This window comes from Manacus candei, unplaced genomic scaffold (assembly GCF_025592945.1).
Source record: "Manacus candei isolate 608988 ecotype Guabito, Panama unplaced genomic scaffold, ASM2559294v1 h1tg000086l, whole genome shotgun sequence".
Taxonomy (NCBI): Eukaryota; Metazoa; Chordata; class Aves; order Passeriformes; family Pipridae; genus Manacus; species Manacus candei.
In genome coordinates, this window is record NW_026138134.1 from 6,628,679 (window position 1) to 6,652,073 (window position 23,395).

Genomic DNA, 23,395 nt, shown 5'->3' on the forward strand with positions numbered 1-23,395 from the left:
GGACAGGTATGAGGGAGAAGGGTCCTGGCCAGCTGTGGATTGGCCTGTTGTTGTTCTTCATCCACGACTGAATGGAAGGAGATGAGGCAGCGGGGCAGGAAGCAGAGGAGCAGCAGCCAGGCAGGAGCCTGCCAGCGCTGCTCCACCATGCCAGGGGCACATTTGGCCCGTGAGGAAACGTGAATGCAAAATGTCTCCTCATTAGTCTAAAGAGGAGAGCAGCAAATGGTGACTGAGGGAGCCAAAGAGGAACACTTGAGAGGGGAGAGATGGGCCGGGCTGGCGGGGAGCCAGGCACGCGCCTCGTCCTCCCTTTGTTCTGCTCCCGAAAAGGCAGCGCATCCATCAACAGCAGCTCCTCTGCCAAAACAGCAGCGCTCCACAGGCCCAAATTATCCTCCAGCCCAAGCAAACGACATTTCAGCCTTCGTTTCCCACTGCCCCAAAGCAGTGGTTATTAGGGAATAACTGCTCACACGAAGGTGGCCAGGGGACCCAGAGCTGAGCAGCCCTGTAGCAGAAATGCTGTGGGAATGCAGCCCAGGGATGGATGGACTGGCTCTTGCCAGTGGGATTCACAGTGGGATGTAGCTGGAAGCAAAGGAGAGTCCCCATGAGCCCAGTCCATGAGTCTCAGGACCGTGCCTTGGAATCACAGAATCATTTAGGTCGGAAAAGACCTCTAAGATCATTGAGCTCCATTAACTAACGCTGCCAAGGCCACCACTAAACCGTGTCCCTGGGGATCACATCTGTACACATCTGTCTTTCAAATCCCTGTTTGAAATCCCTCCAGGGTTGGTGGTGGCTCCATCACTGCCCTGGGCAGCCTATTTAGCCCCTGGAGTTCACTGAAACTGTGCGAGGACAGAAACTGTGGAGCCGGCGAGGACAGGGACCCCGCTCATCCCCCTGCACGGGGCTCCCCTCGGCGAAGCCCCGCTGCCCCAGTCCCCGCTCCGCAACGGAGCGCGATGACACTAGAGGGAACCAAATCCCAGCTTCTTGCCGGGAAAGCGGCTTTTCCCTGGGCAGCAGAGCATCCTGGCTGCCCGGCACGGACCCCGGCTCAGGAACCGAGCACCCGGAGCTCTTCGCAGACAACAGAACCACAGGCTGGTTTGGGTTGGAAGGGACCTTACAGACCATCTCGTTCCACGCCCCTGCCACGGGCAGGGACATCTCCCACTAGATCAAGCTGCTCAGAGCTCCATGAAGCCTGGCCTTGAAGGGATGGGGCAGCCACAGCTGCCTTGCCATCCTCACAGGGAAGAATTCCCTCCTGATATCAAGTCTGAATCTCCCCTCTTATAGTTTAAAACCGTTCCCCTTTTCCTGGCACGATCTGCCCTCTATACCAGGCTGTGTTTCGCTTTTGGACACGCAGCCCTTCCTGTTGTACAAGACACAAAGGGCTCAAGGAGGATCTCATTTTTGGGTACGTTGACCTGCTGGCAGCTGCCTGTCCAGGGTTTGCCTGTCCTTTATTGGCACACAAGACCCTTGCCACCTCTGGGGTGTTTATTCTCCCACTACCCCATGAAGCAGCCACTCTATCCCCTCTGCCACTGGGGGAAACTGAGGCACAGACAAGGTGGGGGACCTTCCCTCCTCAGCACCCACACAGGGCCAGCCTTGGGGTGAGGGAGGAGGGACGGGGGTCCAGGGCAGGTATGACAGAGAATCACAGCCAGGCATGCCCAGCCCTTTCCCACCCAGGTGTGCCCAACGATTAGCCCAGCTGAAACCCATCCTGCAATTAGCCCCACAGCCTCCTCCGCCATGTTACTGGTGGGACTGGGCTGGCAGTGTCTCCGTGGGTCAGGGTGCCCAGGAGGGGTCACGGCAGGCTGGCTCTGCTCGCCGGAGAGGTGCCGCGAGGGTAAGTTGGCGATGCGTGGGAAGTGCTTTGTGGAAATCGGCTCGCGCCGATAAGTAGCCCTGTTGTTTTAATGACTGCTTCCTCCGGGGATTTGTCTGCGAGGGCGGCTCGGGGCACGGGGCTGGGGGCGCCGGGAGGTGAGGTGCGTCCGGGCCGGAGGGAGGATGGGGTGAGGGAAGCTCCCCCAGCGCTGTGTGTGTCCCTCTGCAGCACCTCTGCCCTGCACAGGGCACAGCCCGGGGCTGGGGCTGACCCCAGAACCGTGGGGGTGCAGTCGGGACCTTCCTCTTGGCTGTTTTTCCCAGTGCCCCTCTGCGTTACTGTACAGAGGGTGGGTTTTTTGCACGTCAGTGGATGAACTATCCTTAGGGTAAAGGACCTGACTGGCTAATGTGGTCTGCGAGCATAGGGCACTGCTGTAATCCCCGGAGCTCTGGGGGAGCCTGAAGCTGAGTATAAATGCTGCCTAGAAGCAGAATAAATGCCAGGGAGGGGGAGGCTGAAGCGGGGTGGTGTTTGAGAGGGGCAGTGGGCTGCCCTGTGCTGTCAGGAGAGGCGAGACCCTGCTGTATGTGCTTTGTGGTGAAGCCTGTTGGGGGCTCAAAGCTGTGTGTGGGCATGTGTTGCTATAATTTCTCCTGTGTCTTGTGTGGAGTTTGGGCCAGGGAAATAATTCCTTAGTATGAGCTGCACCTTTTAGCAGTGCAGCTGGGCTGGCTGCTGCCTCTGGCAGGCTGCTCATTGCCTGTTAGCAGGTCAGTGGCTACAGGGAGCGTGAGACGGGCTTTTACCCGCGTGTCAGTGCTGGCCTGGCTTCCTGCAAGCTGCCTGTGCTGCCAAGGCACAGGTCAGCGCTGCCCCAGTAATTACCATGGAGATTTCCAGCCCTGCCTCGGCACACCGTGTGAAGCACATGATCATGGTGTGGATGTTAGCAGGACACCAGCTTTCCGGGCTGAGCGCTCGCGCAGAAGGCGCCGCACAAAAAGCTTCCTGTGCGTACCCAAACACAGAGCTGTGGGAAGGCTGATGTCCCCAAACAGTGGCTGCTGGGCAGGAGCTGAGCCCCAGGTGTGGGCTGGCAGGAGGTCTGGGAGCTCTGGCTGCCTGCCCACGGCTGCCAGCCTGGTACGTGTGCCGGGCTCAGCGGGCTGGCAAAGGGCCTGGGCTGAGCGATCCGTGCGGGAGCAAAGGGGTCGGAACGAACGGCACAGGTGGCTCAAGGACCCGCCGTGGAGACCCAGGCTGAGCACCCACCCTGCCAGCCTTAAGTTTTGTCTCCTCTGGTGATGCTCTCCACCTTGCCAGCAGCTCCTGTCCTGGAGGAGGGAGCCCTTGGCAGGGGGAGGTCAGCACGTTTGGCAGAGGCTGATTCTCTGAGCGAGGGATGGTGAGGGAACTCACAGGAGATGCTGAGCAGCCAAGGGAGCTAAAAATGAAGCGGTGAGCAGCACTCACTCCCCCTGCTCACATGCCTCACACAGGGATCTGTGGGGCCCCGTGGGTGCTGTGCCAGCGAGTGCCCTGCCAGCCCACGCAGCCCCATTTCATTCACTCCCGAGTGTGGGAGGGTACAAATCACACCTGAGTCCGACGCACTGCGTGCTGGTTGCCAAAGTGCTGTAGCGGGTTCTGCGGCTGGCAGCTCTCTGTTAGCAGGCTGGGCTGTGCTGCCATCCTGCAGCAGCTGCCGGGGAGGGAAGGGGGCAGATGCCTGGCATGTGGCTGGGGCTCCCCAGAGCCCGGGGTTTGCTCGTTGCCTGGGCATGGGCCTGCATACCAATTTCCCCGCGAAGTATCAGCGAACATCTGTACGGTGGTGTAGGTGGCGATTGAAATGCACCTCGGTTCCTAGAGGGATGCGTGGGCACCGGGTGTGCATCAGCTGCTGCTTCATCGCCTCCCGGGGTGCCGGTGGCACGGCCAGGGGTGCGAGTGAGCCGGCAGCGAGGGGCTGGGGAGCAGCACGTGCCCGTGTGGGAGGGCTGTGTGCCGGGGACACCCACGCACCGTGACAGAGCTGCTGAGGTGGCCTGGGAACGGGCTGAGGGAGGGGGTGGTGACGGCGCTACTGAGCCCGGCAGCACCGAGGAAGAGGAAGCACATCCTTGGAGAGGAGGAGGAGGAGGAAGGAGGGAAGGCTGTGGTCTGTCAGGCCTGCACAGCACAGGCACAGTGTTTCCTCCCAGCTCTGCTGTTGGCACTGAGGTCTGGGCAGGGGTGAGGTGGCAGTGGCTCATCCCTAAAATGACAGTGCTATGGGTGGCTTGGAGCACGGGGGGATGGGACACAGGGTGGGTGGGTGTGACCCTGAGCTCTGGCAGCTTCTCTGTGTCCTTTGGCCGTGTCTCCTCCTCCTCTCGCTTACCTACAGTGTGCAGGTACCCCCTTGGTGAGCTCCCTGGCTCTTCAGGGGACTCCTAGGTGGGAAGGCTTGCAGCAATTCTGTGAGGGCTGAAAATGGCCAAGGGGCTGTTGTTTTCTCAATTTCCGTGACGATAGTTGGGTTTTCAATTAAATCTAAACAGCGCTTTTTAAAAAATCCGAACGTAATGTTTTTCCTACTGGTTGTTTTGTTTGAAATCTGAATGCTTTAATCTTTCTTTCTGTTTATTTTGCAACAAATTGGGCTTGGAAAGGCTGTTTTGGAAAGCAAAGAAAACCTGCTATAATCGCTTCAAGAAAAGACATTCTGAATGCTCTAACGGTCCAGACAAATTGGCTTTGGTGCAGCTAAGTCTTGGGGAGTACAAGCCTCGGCTTGAGCTAAGCCTTGGATAAATACACCCCAAAGTAAAGCATTAGCTGGTATTTGTTCGTTATTTGCTGGCTGGAGGGATGAATGTGTAATGAATCTGCTGGGCCCTGTCTTGCTTGTGTCCCATGTCACTGGAGCAGCACAGGCTGCTAAAACCCTGACTCCCCATCCCTGGAAATGTTCAAGGCCAGGTTGGACGGGGCTTGGAGCAATCTGGTCTAGTGCAAGGTGTCTCTGCCCACGGCAGGGTGGTCGAACGGGTTACAGATGGTCTGTAAGGTCCCTTCCAACCCAAAGCATCCTGCGGGTTCTGTCCCCGGGATGCCGGAAGGTGCGCGGGAGGCTCTGGGAGCAGGAGAACTGCCAGCTGCGAGTCCTGGGGGTGCTGCCGCACCCGGGCAGGAGGGGATTCCTCAGCCGGGGAAAGGCGCCGCGGTGCCGCTTTGCAGGGACAGGGGAGCACGAGCTCCAGCCCCCCGGGGCCGCACCGAGCGAGGCCGGGGCTGGTCGCCCGGGGGGCGAGCGCAGCTTGGAGGCGGCTGGTGGGGGACAGGGGAGTCTGTGAGCGCCGAGGAGGAGGAAGAGGAGGAGGAAGGGTCTCCCCCCACGGGGGCCGCGGCCGCCCCCAGCCCTGCGCGGAGCGGGGGGGGCGGGCGCGGGCGGGAGCCCGGCCCACGGGCGGGAGCGGAGCGGGGCGGAGCGGGAGCGGCGCTGGGCACCTCAGCCGGGCTGGCAGCGGCGGCAGGAGCGCGGCACGCCGGGGCACCGCACCTCCGCAATTGCGCCGCAGCCCGGGGCCAGAGCTGCTCTGTATGGCATGTGGCTGGTAACTTTTCTCCTGCTGTACTCTTTGCCGAAAGGTACGTGCGGACCAGGGCGGAGGGCGACGGGGGTCCCCGGGAGCGGGAGCGGGCGGGCGACACGGGCTGCGTCCTCCCTGGGGTCCCCGGGGCTCTCGGTGCTCCGTTTCTCGGGTCCTGGGGCTCTCGGTGCGCGGTCCCGGGGCTCTCGGGGCGCCCTCCTCGTGCTCTTGGTGCGCCTTCCTGGGCTCTCGGAGCGCCCTCCTCGAGGTCCCGGAGGTCTCGGTGAGCTCTCCTGTGCTCTCGGAGCGCCCTCCCCGGGGTCCCTAGGGCTCTCGGTGCACCTTCCTGGGCTCTCGGTGCAACCTCCCCGGTGTCCCGGGGCTCTCGGTGTGCTTTCCGGGGCTCCCGGTGCGCCCTCCTCGTACCCCCCCGGGTTTCCCGGTGCGCTCCCCCGGAGCGCTCGCCCCGGACGGTGCAGCGGGACGCGGGGCTCGGTGCGCGGAGCGGGGCCGGTCGGTGCCGGCGCATCCCGGAGCGGCTCCTCGGGGCTCCTGGAGCCGGGACACGGCACCGACGGGCGCAGCATCCTCCGGCGGGGCCGCGCCGAGACCGAGCGCTCCGCGTCCCCGCTCCCGGCACTACTCAGTCTGATCCCGTCAGCAGGCGATATCCAAGCGATGCCTTAAAATTCGCATCCTTCCCTCTAGGAATGCTGTGTGAAGTGTAACCCAGAGGCTTGACATCAATCAGGTTATAGATAAATCATATATATATGGAGGGAAGGGGGGGAGAATCGTGGAACAAGCGTGTCAAGGAGACACACACAGAAAGATTACAGATTAATTTAAAGTTGGGCATTAAGTGAATGCTGCCCACATCCAGCGAGGGGATACTCCAGCCGAGTCTCTGCCATAGATGCAATTAAAGAGAGGCAGGAGCTGCGCGTAGCACGGGCAGTTAAATCCCACTGCGTTTGTTACAACAATCGATCCATGTTACATAAAGGAATTGCCTGTTTCCGGATCTGGGGGAATTTTTAATTATGTTTCTGTAATAAATTACCTCTTTGCCCATGACCCGACCTGCAGATGCAGTGCTGGAAGCGCCCACCTCTTGGAAAACTGTCTGCTCGGAGGATGTAAAATGACATTTGCCCTAATTATCTTCTCTGACATTTGAGAACAGCGAGGGGGAAATTTTAGGAAATGAGGAAAGTGAAAGAAAGGGGATGGAGCTGCTTCCTTGCATGAGACCTCTCTTGCTGCCCATTACATTACCCTTTTAGCCGAACGTTAATCCAATGAAAAATATTTACAGAGGCTTAATAGGGCGCCCTGTCCAGTTGTGTGGTGTTGATCAATTATTCCATCAATTATTAATTATGGAATAGCTGCTTTATTTGAACTGGGGTAAAGCTGCTTTTGGGAGCTTTACCCAAAATCGCTATTGTGCTTCGGATCTGCTGAGCTGAACGTGCCAGCGTCTGCTTTGCTTACATTTGCATTTTTTTACGGAGCTGAAAGGAAAAAACAAACCTGAAAACAAATAACCGTCGAGGATGCTACGATTTCCTTCGACCCCCAATAGTCAAAATAATAAAGAGCTGTGCTGGCTTATTGCTTTTTGCATCTTTTCAGCCCCAGCTTCTTGGAAAAGGGATATCTTCCCACAGAGCTATCTCTTCGGAGAAGAGCAAATTAAAAGCCTCCATTAGCACAACTCCTCGTGGCCTCATTTTACATTTTATTTCTTAAAAAAAAAAAAAAAAGAGAGAGATCTTCAGTGTTGAACAGTCCTGGTGATGCAAAGTGTTAACATGAAGCGGTTCCAAAGAGAGGACAGCAATACAATGGAAGTTTCATTAGAATAATAGGATAAAAAAAATGAATTGCTTAATGCATGATAAACCTTTCAGATACTTAATATTTCTGGGCATCGAAGCACATCCTTTTAACGTGCTCCTGCTGTAGAACAAGAGCTCAAGTAGAAACTGAAAGCAGATAAACATTCGATCCAAGGGACCCCTGAAGTTTAGAAATCCCTCGATGGGCTGTAGCTGCTTATTTCTCCCCCCACTTGAAAAACAAACAGAAATAGGTGGTTGGCAAGCGGGGAGTTGAGCAGCAAGATGGTCTGGCAGTGTGAAAGGAGAGCAGCCAGGCAGAGGGGAGGCGAGTGGCATGATGAAGAACACACTGGTCAAAATGAGAGGCTTGGAGCTGGGGAAGCGTCTCCCTGCGTGATGTTGCTGGATGGCTCTGCCGCCTGATTTATATTGGCATTATATTTACATGACGTTCCCGTGTTGGGCGCAGCGAACGGTGCAAGCTCGCGCTTTCTAATCTCCCCCATCTCGGCCCCCCAGTGTGGCACAGCGCTCGTTTGTCTCTGAAATGAAACATGGAAACCTCATTAAATGCACGGAGGAGAAGCCTGCAGTGCTCAACTCCTCGCCGTGCCCGGCGCTTGTTTATCCTGCCAAAATTCTCCCAGCACCAGGAGCCACCGTGGCGACTCGCCCGGAGCCCTTACCTGCGCCTGGCACGGGCTCTGGGCTGCTCCTGCCTTTGGGTGGGAAGTGGATACAGGCAACCCTGGTGTCCCTGGGTGTTTGTTCTCTGGAGGAACAGGCTGTGCCTCGCACAAGGGGCGAGTGCCAGGGATGTGCCGTGGGCCAGCCCTTCCCAGAGCCGGGCGCTGCCTGGGAGCTGTAGGCACGTCTTGGGGCGGCCGTGGCACTGGGTGCCTTGGTGTTGGGGTGTTGGGGTCCCTGCCCTCGTGATCCTGAGCTGGAGGGATGGACGGGCAGCGCTCTGTCCTCCTTTGGAGCAGCTGGTGAGCCGAGGGCAAGAATGAAGCTGGAAGCCTGTCTTTGTGGCAGGAATTCTGACATGGCAGCACGGGCTGCGCCTCGGATGACATGGAGCCATCTCACACCCAAATAAGCAGCACGTTAATAGGTGCGACTTCCATGGCAGGCACGAAGGAGGAAGGCGCTCGGTCGTTGCAGTCGTTGCGATGCTGCTGTTCTGGGAGGATGTGCAGTGGCAGCTCTGGGTGCAGAGTGTTTCTTGTCTTTGAAATCTCGATTATAGCCAGCTCTGCGCTTTTACATAATCATGATTTTGTGAGTTACCCTTTCCCTGCTTGTAGATCCTGGAGGAACATCCCCCACCGCACACAATCTGCATGTTGCCGCCATCATCTGCCAGCAGAGCTGTACCAAACATTTAGGAATTCCATTTCCAGGCTCGTGCTCCTGCGTGCTGCCTTCCCCAGCTGCTGCGCTTGGGAAGGGCTGCGGCGACTCCTCACCATGAGAGGGGAGCGAGCACGACTTGGAGGGGACAGGGAGGAGGTGAGGAGGTTGCAGAGCTCACTCCGTTGATGCCTTCCCCTTGTTTGTCCTACCCATCGGCTGCATGGTGGAAATGCTGGTCTCCACCTTGTAAAGCCAGCATGTGGGTTGTGGTGTGGAAATGTGGACTGGCAGTTGTGGAGGAAGCCCAACATCAGCCGTGCGTGACCTCTGGTGCATCCCTTTGCTCGTTTGGCCTCCCTGGGGAGACAGTGCTGTCACCCTGGCTTGGTAATGTCACCAGATGTCCCCTTGGGACTCAGCTGCAGCTCCCCAGGCTTTGTGTGCAGCATGGCCAAGATGTGGATGTGGGCTGTGGAAGGGGAGGGACTGCCTGTGGTCTCTGGGCTTGTTCCTCACCCCCCAGAGCTGGGGGATTCAGGATGTCCAGCTCTGGGTCAGCCCCTGTGTGGATGGCATGGTGAGACTGGTACCTCCAGCAGGCTGCCATGAGAGGTTCAGGGACCAGGAAAGCAGCGGGGAGAGCTTTTTTTTCCCAGGCAAGGGTTACAGCCTCAGCCCGGCTGCTGTCGTAATAGCTGGAGGTGGTTCAGGCCTTAATTTCCATGCAGATGCATTAAGGAGCAGGCACTCGGAGCATGTTTGAGCAGTGCCCTTACCCGAAGAGGACCAGGGGAAGGCTCTCCTTTGCTCCCTGTGTGCATTGTTGAGTTGGGAAGGACTGTGGTGTTTGAGCTGAAGGGCTTGTGCCACCAGGGTGGGACTCCCGTGGCAACCAAAATACAGTGTTGGGGCAGGGAAGGAGCTGTGGCAGGTACCTGCCATCGGTGCTGCTGTGCTGGGCACCAGCTGAACACCCCAGGCCATGCTTGGCAGTTCCTGGCAGGATTTCCCCTCCCCTGAGACTGGTCCCTGAGGGGCACAGCATAGTCATGGCTTTAACCCTTTGGGCTGGAAAGCCACGGTGGTGGGGTGGCACCTTGGGTGGATGTGCTGCACCCCTGCCTGCAGAGGCACCTCTGTGCTCCTCCTTGGAAGGGACCAGCCTTGTGTTATTCCCCTTGCCTCAGCTGCTTCCCTCCTCATCCCTTCTGTGATGCTTGGACATGCCACTTCTGCTCCATCAGCTCCAAGGTCACTCCCTTCATTAGCACAAAGGCTGTTTAAAGTCTCCTGGAGGTGAGGGCTTGGAGGGAGCTCATTCCTGAAAGGCCAAAGACTTCTCCAGCACGGGGAATGAGCAGGCAGTGTGTCATGGAATTACCTTTCTCTCTTTAGTACAGAGGAACGATCAGGACTTGCCACCTACCTGTAATTCCCACCCCCATGCGTGCCAAGCTTCGGTTCACTTTCTCCTTGAACAGGGCAGGTGTCAAACACCCTTAATGAGGATAATAAATGAGCTGCTTGGTGGCCATTAGCCTGCTGCTCTCCACAGCATCCCTGCAGCCCGGCACAGCTGGGGGCTGGGGAAGCCCTGGTGGTCCCTCCAGTCCCTTTGCTGTCCCACGGGTGGGTTTTTTGCTGTGGGGGAGCCTTGGCAGCATCACACTGGCCTTGGAAGGAGGGCTGGGGTGGGCACCCAGGTAGTCAGGCCACCAGGACCAAGAAGGAGGTCTTGGGAAAGGTGCTGCCAGTGGGGTAATGTGAATTCTAGTCCAGCGCCTGCCTAGAGGATCACAAGAACCCCCTTGAAACAACTTGTTCAGCCTTTTCCCAGCTCTGTCGGGTTTCCACACAGTTGCTGGTGTGCAAAGGACCTTGCTCAGCTTTGAGGAACTTGCTGGGTTTGGGTGGGCACAGGACTGGCTGTGTGGTCCTGAGCAAGCAGCTTGTTAGCAGAGGTGATGTACGTGCGTCGCGGGCACAAAAAGCTTCTTATCTCAGGAGAAACAGCTCTGGCTGGCACGAAGCTGGTCCTTGTCTGAGACAGGTCCTAAATCCGCTTCTTAGAAAAGGATGGGCTCTCCCCTGTGGGGTTTGGAGGGGAGGAGGGGTTGTGCTGCTGGCTGTTTGCCTGGGGGGTGATGGCATTGCTGTGCTCCTCGTGCAGGACCTGCATCTCAGCTGCTTCTTCCCGAGATGGGTGATGTGGTGACAGATCCTGGGGACAGTCTCTGGCCCCTCCTTAGAGCAAGCAGGTGCTTTCAGTACAGCCTGGTGCTTTGCTGTGTCGCTGGAGGTGCTGGAGTTTGGGAAATCCAGACATCAAGACTAGTAAATATTCCAAGGGGATGATAGCAAAATGACTTGCTTCTCCCAGCTCGGATAGAGATATTAATATTTCAATACCTCTAGGTTGTAATTTACCACAATTTAAGAAGATTGAGCTCTGATAACTCAAAACACCTGCCTCTCAGAGCCAGCCTGAGTGTCCAGCTGTGCACTGGGCTTGGTGCAGCTCCCAGCTAGAGCCAGGCTGGGCTCCAGTGCTGGCACCAGTCTCGCTGCATTCCCAGCAGAAACTGTTCCATTTCAGCTCCTCCAGCCTCCTCTTTTCAGGTTCATGTGACTTAATGCCCTCGATATGTAGGTTAGGGTCAGCACATCTGACCAGATGTGAGCAGTGATTTCTGGTTTAAAAATATTGCTGTGCTATTTCTAAATTTTTAATCTCTCTCGGTGATTTGGAGACAGTTTTATGAAACATGGAATTAGGATGCTGCTCAATGCTAAATGGTAAAGGAGATTATATGGATTTAACTCTATGCGTCTGTCACATAACTATTGCCAATCCCATAACCTCCATTTTCTATTAAAAATCCCTTTCCCCCTTTGACCTGAAAAAGCTTTACGGGTAATCTGAATTTCCCTGTTTATGAGGTATTTTTCCACTCCTCGCCCCAGCCCCTCGCCCGTCCATCTCCAAACCCTCCTGGTGCTGCCAGGGATGAAGATGTGTCCCTGACAGGCTCTGGGTGCTCGAGGAGCCCTCTCCAGCCGTGCTCTGGGGTCTGGGGGAGATGCTGGATGGAGCACGGGGCTCAGCAGGATGTCCCTGGTCCCAAGCCAGGGCGAAGGGTGGCTTTTGCTGTGCCCTGACTCCAGCCATCTTCTGCTCAGCTCGGGCGACAGGCTCTGCCACAAATAGCTCTCTGCTGCTCGTGAGGGCTTTGTTTCCCTTCCTCTGCCTGCAAAACGTGCGGGTTTTTTTCTCTTTCATGTATTTGGGAGAAGCACCGCGCCGCTCTGATGAAGGGAAATGCTGATTCATGACGACAAACCAGCCTGGAGATGTCACAAAATGACATCTGCAGGGCCGAGCGGTGGCCCCGTGGCTCTGCAAAGGCTGGGCTGGAGCTTTGCTCCTCCGTCCATTGGTCTCTGGCCCTTGTCAGCAAGGGAGGGAAAAATAAATGGCTTTGTCTCCTTCTACTTGTGCGTGGACACAGGGAACTGGTGTGTGTGGAGACAAGGAGATGATTTGGTGACCTACAAATCCTTTGTCTCATGTGGTGGCAGCGCTGGACCTCGCTAATCCCATCTGTGGTGGCTCTGCTAGGCAGTGCCCTGCTGTGGGACTGGAGGGCTCTGAGGAGGCTCAGGGGAAAACCTTGGCAGTGTAGGGGATGATTCTTTGCAGCGCACATGGAGAGCTAGAACAAGGTGCCTCTGGTTTTGTGGGTGCTGAAGGAGGCACGAGGTTGTACATCCAGCTGGGAGAAGGATGGAGAGGACTCTGCTCTGGGAAGGAGTGAGGTGTTTTGGGGGTGTCCCATCCTGACCTGGATGAGGATGGTGAGGAGCAGGCTGGTGGCATGGAACCGAGGCAGGGGACACCAGAGGAGGCTTGGTGTGGAGATGGAGTGGCCGTGGCCACTCAACCAGCCGTTCCTCGGGCGAGCGGTCGCCTTCGGAGCTGAGGCGAGGCTCTCCGTGTGGAGGAGGCTTTTCCTTCTCCCCCCTGCTCCCGTCCCCTCCTCCCCAAGTTAAGGAATCGAGGTCAGGGAGGGTCCCCCGTGACTCGTTGTGAACCGGCGGCACGGTAGTGATCTGCTTATTGGCTCTGCGGCCCCGCGAGCGCGCGCTCAGCCGCAGCTATTAATACACCCGCCGAGGGCCCTTCCACATCCCTGTCCTTCCGCCCACTTGGAAGGAGTGCAGCTAAAAAAGGAAAGCGGATCTGAGTGACTGGGGGCCTCCTCATCCTTATTTATAGCCAATTTTGCTGGCTCTGGTTGAGAAGGGGGAGCTCGTGGTCCTGGAGAGAGGGAAGGAGGGACCGGAGGAGTTGGATGCAGAGGTCCCTTCCCTGCTTTCCAAGGAGGGAAGTGCTGTTCTCCAGTGCTCATGGTGCCCTGGAGAGCTGCTCCCAGGCATTCAGGTGGCTGCAAGCTCTGCCTGGACTGTGCCACTGAACCCACCTCAGTTCTCCTTTGGATGGTGCAGGGATGCCTGGGAGAAGCTCAGGCTGAGGGCAGGGAGGGACTGGGTTTCCCTCTCCCTGGCTCTGGGAGAGAGGAGTGGCTCTGATCCCAGTTTTCCTGCCCCTCTCCTGGTTTGGAAGCAGTGGTAGGGCAGCAGGAGAGATCTCTGCCCTGCATGGGGATGGTGTGCAGTGGACGTGTGGGCACTGCTGATGGGCTGAGCTGGGGGTCTGATGTGGCACAGGGGTGCTCCAGGCTGGGGAATGTTGGGGTTTGCAGGAGAAACGATGTTGGTTGTTGTGCTTGGCGTGTTGCTGTTGCACAGGGGCATCCTCAGGGCTGTGGGTGCTCAGACAGTCAGACCATGTGCTCAGAGCCCGCCGGGCGCCGGGGGAAGCCCTGGGGGGATGCCCTGGGGGGATGCCCTGGGTACCTGTCCTCGCTTGCACAGCCCCTGGTTGTCCTGCTGAGGTGCCCGTGATCCCTGATCCATGCTGGCAGCAGGAGCGCTGGCCTGTGAAGGTGGCCTTTGTGCTTCCAGCCGTGCCCTGATGCTGCTGCGCTGCCCTGCTCTGCCGCGCGTGGGGTCTCTGTGCCAGCAGGACTGGTGATCCCTGCAGTGACCCCCCGCCCCTGCGGCCTCTGCTTTCTCCACAGCACACGCTGAAGATGTTGGAACCAGCCTCTACTTTGTGAACGACTCCCTCCAGCAGGTCACCTTCTCCAGCACAGTGGGGGTGGTGATCCCCTGCCCGGCCGCGGGGTCACCCAGCGCCGTCCTTCGGTGGTACCTGGCCACAGGCGACGACATCTACGATGTGCCCCACATCAGGCATGTCCATGCCAATGGGACTTTGCAGCTCTACCCCTTCTCGCCATCAGCCTTCAATAGCTTTATCCACGACAACGACTACTTCTGCACCGCGGAGAACTCGGCTGGCAAAATCAGGAGCCCAAATATCCGTGTTAAAGCAGGTGAGGGCTCCCCGTGGGCACTGGGGTTTGGGTGAGGGGCTGGTTTTCCTCTGGTCTTCTCCATGGCCTGCTGTCGTGGGTTGATGGGCCAGCTCGCCCATCAAGAGCAGGACCAGGGCTGCTGTGTTGGGCTGTTGCAATGGGAGCGATTGATGCTGCACGGAGGGTGCTGGGTGGGATGTGCAGCTTGGGGGTCTCCAGTGAGTGCCTGGAGAACGTGGTGTGGCTGCAGCCTGGTGGCAGGAGAGGTCCTTTCCCTGTGAACTGTCTCATCCAACCACGTACAGAGGCCTTTCACAGCTGTGGGAGGAGCTGGACCACATCTGTCCATGCTGGAAGACCCCCTCAGTGTCCCACAGCCTTGTTCCCACTGCAGCATCCAGCCCCAGCTTGCCAAGACTTATTAAGAAAGGAAAAAAAGGAGGAATATGGCAAAGAGCTGATTCCAAAAGCCATTAGAGTAAATTATTGACCAGGCTGAGGAGGGCTAATAGTCCAGGAATGGCTTCATTATGTAACCTATTAAAAGTGGGGCTAGCAGAGGGAACGTGACAGAAGTGACTACAGGGTTTTTTATTTTAATACCTTGTACTGCAGAGTAAATTGGTATTAACCCCCTTCTGCAGAGTGAATTATTTACCAGCACCATCAGGTTACCTATAAACCACAGCTCTGTGGAGGAGGGATGGAGCAGATGGGGTGTAGCAAACCCTCCTCGTGCCGGGCACCGCCAGGCTGCTCTGCTGGGGTCCCACGTGCTGAGGGCTGCCATGGGATCACAGAGGGGGACTCCTGGCTCTCCTACCTCTTAATCCAGGGCTGAGTGCACCCATGCTGTCAGCAGGAGCTCATCCTCCCTCTCCATTAGCAGGAGACGTGGATGTGCAGTGGGGGCTCTGAGGGCCATCAGGAAGGCTCCAGCTGGCTTGAGCTGCTCTGGCTTTATGGCATCCGAAATGGCTGTGAAACATTCCCCTGCTCCTGCTCCCTCCTGGCCATCCCACATCCCTGTCACTCTCCACTGCTTTGTAATGGCAGTTCAGCACATAAAGCCAATTACAGGTGTAGAAAGTCAGCAATTCAATAAAATGCGGTTGAAATTGAAAATATGAGGGGGAAAATCTCTGGAAGCCTTGGGAAAGCTGTCGTTGGGCACGTGGAGCAAATCTCTGCAGCCAGGGGAAAGTTTTCAGCGTGCTGGTTGTGGACAGGTGTTACCCTCATGTGGGTTATTCCTGGTGGCAGGAAAAGGTCAGAGTCCTGTCTGTGGGGGCTGGCACAGGTCAGGGATGCAGAGGCAAGTGGGGGGGGGCCATGCCCAGGGTTTGCCCCGAGCTGGGGTTGTTGTGGTGGCAGGGAGCATGCAGGATGCTCCTCATGGTCCCTGCTGGCCTTTAAAGCCTGTGAATAAACCTCTGCTCCAGGTGATTAAGGAAGCTTTTGCTGGTTAATCTGCTTTGGCTCTGCAGTCCCTTTCTGTGCTGGCTTCTCCCTGTGCCCTCGTGGCACAGACCCCCATCTCTGGGCAGGGTGCCCCAAAAGCCTGGGAAATCAAGGTGGAAATACTGTCACCCTCTCGCTGCTGCCTTGTCTGTGTGAGGTGTGGGATGTGATGCCAGCAGGAGCTTCCCACTGAGGGAAAACACCTTCCTTTGGGGGCTGCTGAGGAGTTTCGTTGGGCAGCTTCTGTTCTGGCCAGGGAGTGTTGTTAGATGATGAAGTGAACACATATTTCTCGTGATAACAATCGTGCCCATGTCCTACAGGGCACAATTATTGCGCCAGTAGGGAGGGACCTGCCCTCAACTGCATTTTGTACTTAAACTTCAGGAGTGTATGGTGTGTGCCTGTGTTACTGAGGCTGGTGACATCTTTGTGTCCTGCTGAAGAGGCTGAGGTGGCTCCATGTCACCCAGTGAGTGCTCCTGGAATGCTGTGGCACTGAGGAGTTCCTTGTTGCTGGTCCAGGGAGCAGCGTGGAGCTCTCGAAGGGATGTGCCTCTCCCTGAGGAGTAGGGGACATGTGGCATGGCTTGGAAAATTGTCATCTGCTGCCCTCAATATTCCCCTGGTGGATTTTGGAGGGTGCCAGGCTCTGTGTCTCTCCCAGGTGCCTCACAGCCGCATTTTCGGCATCCAGAGGCGAAAGGAATTTTAGAGCTACAAAATGTCCTTGGTCCCCACACTGAATCTGGCAAGTTCAGGTGGTGCTGGGGCCCGTGGCAGGGTTCCAGCAGCAGGACCCGGGCCAGGAGCCCCCCTGCATGCTGAGCACAGCACTGCATTCCCCGACAGAGGGCCGCTCCCTTCCCGGGAAGGTGATGGGATGGAAGCAGTGTGTAGCTGGGTGGGTTGGTTTGTTTGGGAAACGTGGGATTAAAGCAAAAGGAAGTGTGTTTTCCTCCAGCACTGTCGTGCTACCAACCATCTGCTTTTCTCCACAGTTTTCAGGGAACCGTACACCGTTCGGGTGGAGGACCAAAGGTCGATGCGTGGAAACGTGGCTGTTTTCAAGTGCCTCATCCCCTCTTCAGTGCAGGAATACGTTAGTGTTATATCCTGGGAGAAAGACACCGTTTCTATCATCCCAGGTAAGAGAGGAGCACCTGTTCTCTTGGAAATCTGACCTGCTTTGCCATGTGTGACAGTCGCTGTTGTGGAGGGTCTGGTTTTGGCTCCTTGTCTGTGCCTGTGCTGCCCGAGCAGAGGCTTCTATTGGTGATCTTGCAGCTCCAGACTGGGCAGCACTGCTGGTGTGAGCAGATGTGTCATGTCTGGGGTCTCCCGGGTGCCGTGGTCGGGTGTAAGCGTGGCTCAGTGTCAGTGTGGCAGCACATGTGCCCTGTCCTGGTCTCTGCCTGGTGCTTTGGGTACCTGGCACCAGGGCTTGGATAACAGGAAAAGCACCTGCCTTGCTGTCCGTGTCCCGGCTCCTGCAACCAGGGCTGGTGTTTGTGTTGTCAGGATGATGCACATGTCAATATTTCAGCTTCTCTTGTGACTTTTCACAACTGATTCAGTCACAGGGAAAGAAACTTGGTAAAAATGGCGTTTTGTGCCTCTTCCCATGCTGGAAGCTGCTTGGCCTCCCTGTTCCATGTTCCTGCCTTGTAGTCCAGGATGTGTCCTGCTCGGTACCGACCTCCATCCGTGGGAAAGGGGCTGTGGGAGGGACAGCATCGCCCGTCTTGTGCAGGGACTTTGCAGTTCTGGGTGTTTGGCCTCTGGGTAATTCCTTTGACTTTTTGGCAGGTGCTCCTGCCTGGCCTGGCACAGGTGTTGAGTGGGCTGTGGGCAGGTGCTGGCACAGCGTGGGGCTGTCCCACATCCTCGTGTACCGGGGTGACCTCTTGGCTCCTCGGCGGAGCCGCTATTGATGGCAGCGCCGGCTGCCCGGCACAGCCTGTGTGAGCCCGTAGTAAAACAATCAATACTGCTGTCCCTGGGGCATCCAGAGACAATTAAAGGATTTGGCCCAAAGTGAGTGCTCTGTGCTTGATATTTGCTCACAGGTCAGCAAGTCCTGATGCTCCTCCGGGTCTCGGTGCCTCTGGGAGGAGCAGATGCCGCTGGGAGCGGGGCTGGGGTACCACTGACCGAGCAGGGGAGGCCATTACTCTAATCCCTCTGGCACGGATGCTTCTTCCTTAAGGAGCTTAAGGAGCAAAGTACTTCACCTGGAGCGGGGTGACAGGTTCTCCTGAGGTCTGTGGTGGCTCTTGCTGGTGGGCTGTGCCTCCTGGGTGCAGCCAACGTGCTGACTCAGCACGGCCCACGTGCACTCAGAGCCAGGCGGAGGGAAGTGGTGCTCCCAACCTTTGGCAGGGGGACAGACTGGCCTTGCCAGCCTTTCTGTGCAGGAAACGGCTGTGGATGAGGGAACATGAGGTGGATTTTGGCGTGGTGGATGGGGCTGAGGAGTCTGTGGTGTCCATCTCTGGGGTGAAAGGCGCCTGGGTGATGCTGGTGGGTGATGTGGGTGATGTTCTACCCACCACGGGCTTGTGCTGTTTGATGAGTGGGAAACGAGGCCCCTCAGCAGGACAACCCAAGGTGTTGTTTCCTCAGTGCAGGCTGGCTCTGGCAGCACCTCCTGGGAAGTTGGTGGTTCGGGATTCTGTGGCCAGTGGGCTTGGCGGTGATTTTGCCAACCGAGCACCCGTGCACTTGTGTGATCTTAACCAGACTTGTTCCCAACTTTGCTGTGGCAGTGGATTTTTTAATATGATGATTTAATTAGGGTGGAACGATTTTAACATTCTAAAGCAATAATTACCCTAAAGACAGAACATATAAATTGTGTTACAGTGCAGAGTCAACACAAGCAAACATGTTGTGCCGTTAGATTACAAATATAGTATCTGCCTGAAGCTTATTTTTTTGTTGCTGGTGTGTTAGAGCTAAAACTGGATTTGCTGTTACCAAAAATACACTCTTTTCCTGACCTCTGCTGATCTTCTGCTTCTGTCCTGGTTCTAAGTGGGGAGGAGGAGGGATCCCTGCTGTTTGGAGGGAATGGAGTGGAGGTGAGGAGAGCTGGGATGTGGTGCTGAGGCCCCAGGGCCCCCCCTGGTCGCAGCAGTGCCTTCAGCACAGTGAGACTGCTGCAGGAGGAAAGGTGTGTGGAAGGACTGTCAGCAGTGCACTCGAGCTGTGCTCACAGCTGGCTGTGTAACGTGGTGTTCTCTCCTGACTTCGGTGTGCCAAACTCTCTGCTTTCCCTGAAACTTTGCTCTAGTGCTCCCTGTGGAAGGCTGGGCATCTTCCCAGCAAGCTGAGATGCAGCAGGGGAGGAACAGTCCTGATGCACAGAGCAGGGGAAATCTCCATCCAACCTTCTCTGTGGCACCAAACTTCTTTTAAGTGACTGTTTTCACAGTAAATAACTTTTCCCCAACCAAACTGAAGTATTTGTAGCTCAGAAATAGGGGCAGTGAGCATTTCCCCTGGGGCTGCTGCTCTCGTGAGCTCAAGCCTCTGCCTCTGTACGTGTCTGGGGTGACCCTTTTGTGAGCTTTCTCGGGTTCTAGGAAGAAATTCTCCCCTGTGAGGGTGGGGAGGCCCTGGCACAGGTTGCCCAGAGAAGCTGTGGCTGCCCCAGCCCTGGAAGTGTCCAAGACCAGGCTGGAGCAACCTAAGATAGTGGAAGGTGTCCCTGCCCATGGCAGGGGGTGGAATGAAATGGGCTTGAAGGTCCCTTCCAACCCAAACCATCCTGTGATTCTGTGATTGATGATTCTTTTTCTGCTTAATTGGGCTTACAGGGCTCCCAACCTCTGGTGTCTCTTCACTCAAGCCCTGCTGCTTTCTTGGTGGGGGCTTGGGGTGGGTTTGGTGAGTACAGGGTGGTGCCTTGCTGGTGAGAGCCCTGCTGAAGAGCTGCCTGCCTCCCCAGGCTTGCGTGGCAAGTTATTTGGTTAACTTGGCACCAGGGTAACATACCCCAGAATCAAAGATAAATTCTTTATGGCAGGTTATCCGGCACATAAATCATCATTAGTGCAGCTCATTTTTGTTTAGTGCCCACCTGACCGTGCTGCCGTCGGAAGCTGTGTGTTTAGTGAAGTCAGGGGTTGCAGGGAAATTACAGGGTTCTCAAAAAGCCATTTGCTTTGCTGGTGCTCACATCAGAATCAATCTTGCCTGGCGTTCCCAGCCTTGCTGCAGACTCTGGGGCTCCGTGTAGGAGGGTGTGCGTGGCAGGGCAGCAGCAGTGCTCTCTGGAGAGGGCTGGGGGGAGAATCACACCTCACGCCCGGGCTGGGATTTCAAACTCGGCTGCTACTGATGAATGTTGATGTGTGTTTGAGGGGAAGGATGGGAGCACGGCAGTGTTTTACACACCCCTCGCCCTTTTCCATGAGGAAGTCCTGCTACAAACCAGTTTAAGAACTCAACGTTGCAAACAGCTTTTATTTTATTATTTTGTTATTACTGTGTGTGGGTCCCACGTGTGTGGGCACTCCTGGGGTGTGTGTCCAGCTGCAGCTCACAAAAACAATATGGGCAGCTACCTGAGACACTAGAAAGTGGATTTTTGGACCATTTCAGGCCCTGCTGGGTTGTTGCAAGGCTTTTATTTGAGCACTGCTTGGCTTTTGCAACCCTGTGAGCACACACGTGCCTGTGCACTTCCAGCGTTGTTGGGTGGCTCTCTGTGGTGTCCCTGGAGAGCAAATTGTGGTGCTCTCAGGTGTGACAGTGTCGTGTCAGCTCGAGGGAAAGCTGACAGCGCTTGGCACCCGTCCTGCCCAGCCTGCTGGCACCAGGACTGGCAAGGGCAGCAGGATTTGGAGGCAGTGAGCATTACAGGCCTGGCAAACCCAGAGCTGAGCTGCTATTTGCTGCTTTGGTGTCGTGTAACTTGACAGGTTGTGTTGGAAAAATCTAAATACAGCACTTCTCAAGGTACCGCCGTTTCTGAGGGGGCTGCCTTTTTCACCAGCCTAATACAAATCCTCCAAGGGCTGCTGAGATGAGGATGTACTTAGTCATTGGTTATCCACAAAGCCTTTTCTCTGGAAAGCAAAACGTAAAGCTTGCCAGAAGGATGGAGCTGGGAAAAAAAAAAAAAGGAGTTCTGTGAAGTTTTAGACGTGTTTTTGTGCATGTTATGGGTTGAGCCTTTCAGGAGTTTCCAAAATACCTGAGCTGATCTGTTGTGGTGCTTCAGATATGAGCTCCATTTGACCTGCACAACCCTTTCTACCCCGTCCTCTGGTGTCCCCAAGGCTGGTTATGGGGTTCTTTGACTCGTCTCAGCAGCTGTTTAGTGATGTGGGCAATGAAAGTACAGCAGCTGCCTTGTGGTTCCGTGTGGCCAATACCCCCCAAAATGTTCTCTCTCCTCTGCTGCACCTCGCCACTGGCACAGGTTTTTTTTCTGAAATGGCAGAAATGGAAACTCACACAAATCCCACTGCAATCCATCCCAGGACGTGGTGAGTCCCGGGATGAGGCGTGAGGATGGATTTGTGGGCACAGCATTCCCTCCCAGCCGGGCATTGTGTGCCACAGGGCACGGAGGGATGATCCAAAGGGCAGAAGAGCCAGGACCTGGATAATTCAGCATTGTCCCCCAGTCAATAGGCTTATTCTGCAGGACACAAGTCTCCTGTTCCTGGAGAAAAGCTGGAAGCTAGGACAGAATAAACACGGTGAGGCGAAAGGCTGCCCTTGTTTCTGTGTTTGTCCTCATGGAGAGGTTTGGAGACACGGAGAAGTTACTGGGGGTCATGTCCAGCTGCTGATGTTTTGGTTTGGTTTGGCCTGAATAATAACAATAACCCAGCTGGTTTAAAGCAGGAGGCTGTGGGTCTGAGCGTGCTGGGCATGAGGCCACCCTGCTGCCCTGTCCCTGCTGTCCCCTGTGGCTGAGCACGGGGCTGGTGGCTCTGACCTGCTGCTTTCCATGGAGAGGAGGGAGCCTGGGCTGCTGCTGCCTGCCCTGTTCCCTCCTGGCATGTGCAGGGAGCAATCCACACAGGCAGCTCCGAGGAGGTGCTGTGACCATTGGGCAGCAGGCTGGCCAGGAGTTGGCCTTTTCAACTGGATTTTGTCACTCTGCCTGGGCCGGGCTGACTCGCAGCCTGGAGCCGCCTGATGTGATGGGAGCGAGCGTTGTCCTGTCCTACCCTGTCTGGGGGTGCTGCAAAACCTTTTCCCCTGTCGGCCTCGAGATCTCTAAAGGTGTCCTGCCTTCTCCCCCACTCCTTGCCACCCTCTCTGGCTTCGACATGTGCCCAGACCTGTTACAGAGGGAAGTAGCTCCAGGCGTTATTCTCACCAAGTGGGGTGAGATTCTGTCTGAAATCATTTCATCCTTCCCCAGAGACTTGGCGTGAATTTTATCTAATCGCCATGGCAACAGATAAAAAAAGGTGTGAGCACATCTCCTTTTGCTGTGATAATTCAGATTTATATATTCAGATCAGATTGGAGTTAGAGATTTTAAAAGGAGCAGATGCAGCAGAAGGTGTGACTGCAAATAATGTGGCGAGAACGTTTGATGATCCTGCCCTTTAAGAGGGGAGAGCGCTTTCCCGCAGGTTTTTTTGGAATATAATTATTCCATCAAATCCACTTTAACAAGGACTCATTATAGCCCTGATAATGCAGAGTCACGTTGGAGACAATCTCACACACACACACACACACACAGAGCACACGGAGGGACCACAACAAGTAAACAGGACTCTGGGAGCAGCCGGGGTGGCCACCCTGCTCCCCGTGGCACCTCGTGCTCCTGGTGCCTGGGCTCTGCAGGCCCCCAGCCCCGTCACCCCCGTGGCAGGGCTCAAAAGGAGATTTGCTGACTCTGAGCTCGAGCCGTCCTGAGCCAAAGCTTTTGTTGGCAGCTTTTGCTGCGCTGTGGCAGCTTCTGCAGGAAAGGGAAGCTGTGGCAGAGGGCAGAGCAAGGGATCATAGAATGGTTTGGGAGGGACCTTAAAACTCATCCAGTTCCACCCCCCCTGCCATGGGCAGGGACACCTCCCACTAGCCCAGGTTGCTCCAAGCCCCGTCCACCCTGACCTGGGACACTTCCAGGGATGGAGCAGCCACAGCTGCTCTGGGCAACCTGTGCCAGGGCCTCGCTGGCTGCTGAGGGGTTTGGAGAAAGAAAGGGGCTGTTGATCTCACACTTGGCATCCCTGTCCCTTGGTGCACCTGTAAGTGGGAATCTTGGGCCACCCCGAGGAGCAGCTGTGCTGTAGGGAAAGGATGAATGGCAGGTAGAGAGTGGGATGGATGGCTGAGGGTTTGGATATCCCATGGGAGGCAGGTGGGCTCTAAATCTCTTCCTGGAGTGCAGAGAGCAGGAGGAGGAAGGAATCAGTCAGAGGGGATGCAAGGAGGAAGGGTCTGCTGGTGGCAGCCAGAAGGATGCATGTCTGGGCTCTCCAGGGTCCCAGGGTGACTCTGTGTAGCAGGATACATCATTCCAATCACACTCTGAATTGCACACTGAGATTTTGCAGGAAATGGCAGAGGAGCTGGGAAAAAGAGGGAAGTCCCCTGGAGCACCCCAGTGGTGACATGTGGGGAAGGGGAGTGACATGGGCAGGAGGGGGTTGGAGGTGCAGCCAGAGGCTGATTAACCTCCTGTGGTGATGTGTTCTTGACCTTACAAGGTGCCTGGGCTTCCCTGGAGGAGCTGGGAGACCCTTGGGCTGTGCTCTGTGTGTCCTTGTGAGAGGATTCTCTGCTGAGCACAGCCCTCAGAGGAGGTTACGGGGCACAACTCCCATGGAGCTGAGCTGTATAATGAAACCTGGTGCTACATGTGCCTTC

General features: G+C 56.3%; 1 protein-coding gene across 4 annotated transcripts in view; it reads left to right on the forward strand.

Annotated features, from left to right (window-relative positions):
• Positions 1-5,241: 5,241 nt before the first annotated feature.
• Positions 5,242-23,395, forward strand: part of DSCAML1 (DS cell adhesion molecule like 1) — a 102,678-nt gene continuing 84,524 nt past the window's right edge. For 2 of the 4 annotated variants that reach the window (XM_051812201.1, XM_051812204.1), the window contains exons 1-3: positions 5,332-5,500; positions 13,787-14,104; positions 16,549-16,695. In XM_051812201.1, coding sequence (XP_051668161.1) covers positions 5,458-5,500; positions 13,787-14,104; positions 16,549-16,695 — 508 coding nt within the window. In that variant the 5' untranslated portion in view covers positions 5,332-5,457. Of the gene's footprint in view, positions 5,501-13,786; positions 14,105-16,548; positions 16,696-23,395 lie in introns of those variants that run through there. The other 2 variants (XM_051812202.1, XM_051812203.1) reach the window with 2 other exon arrangements.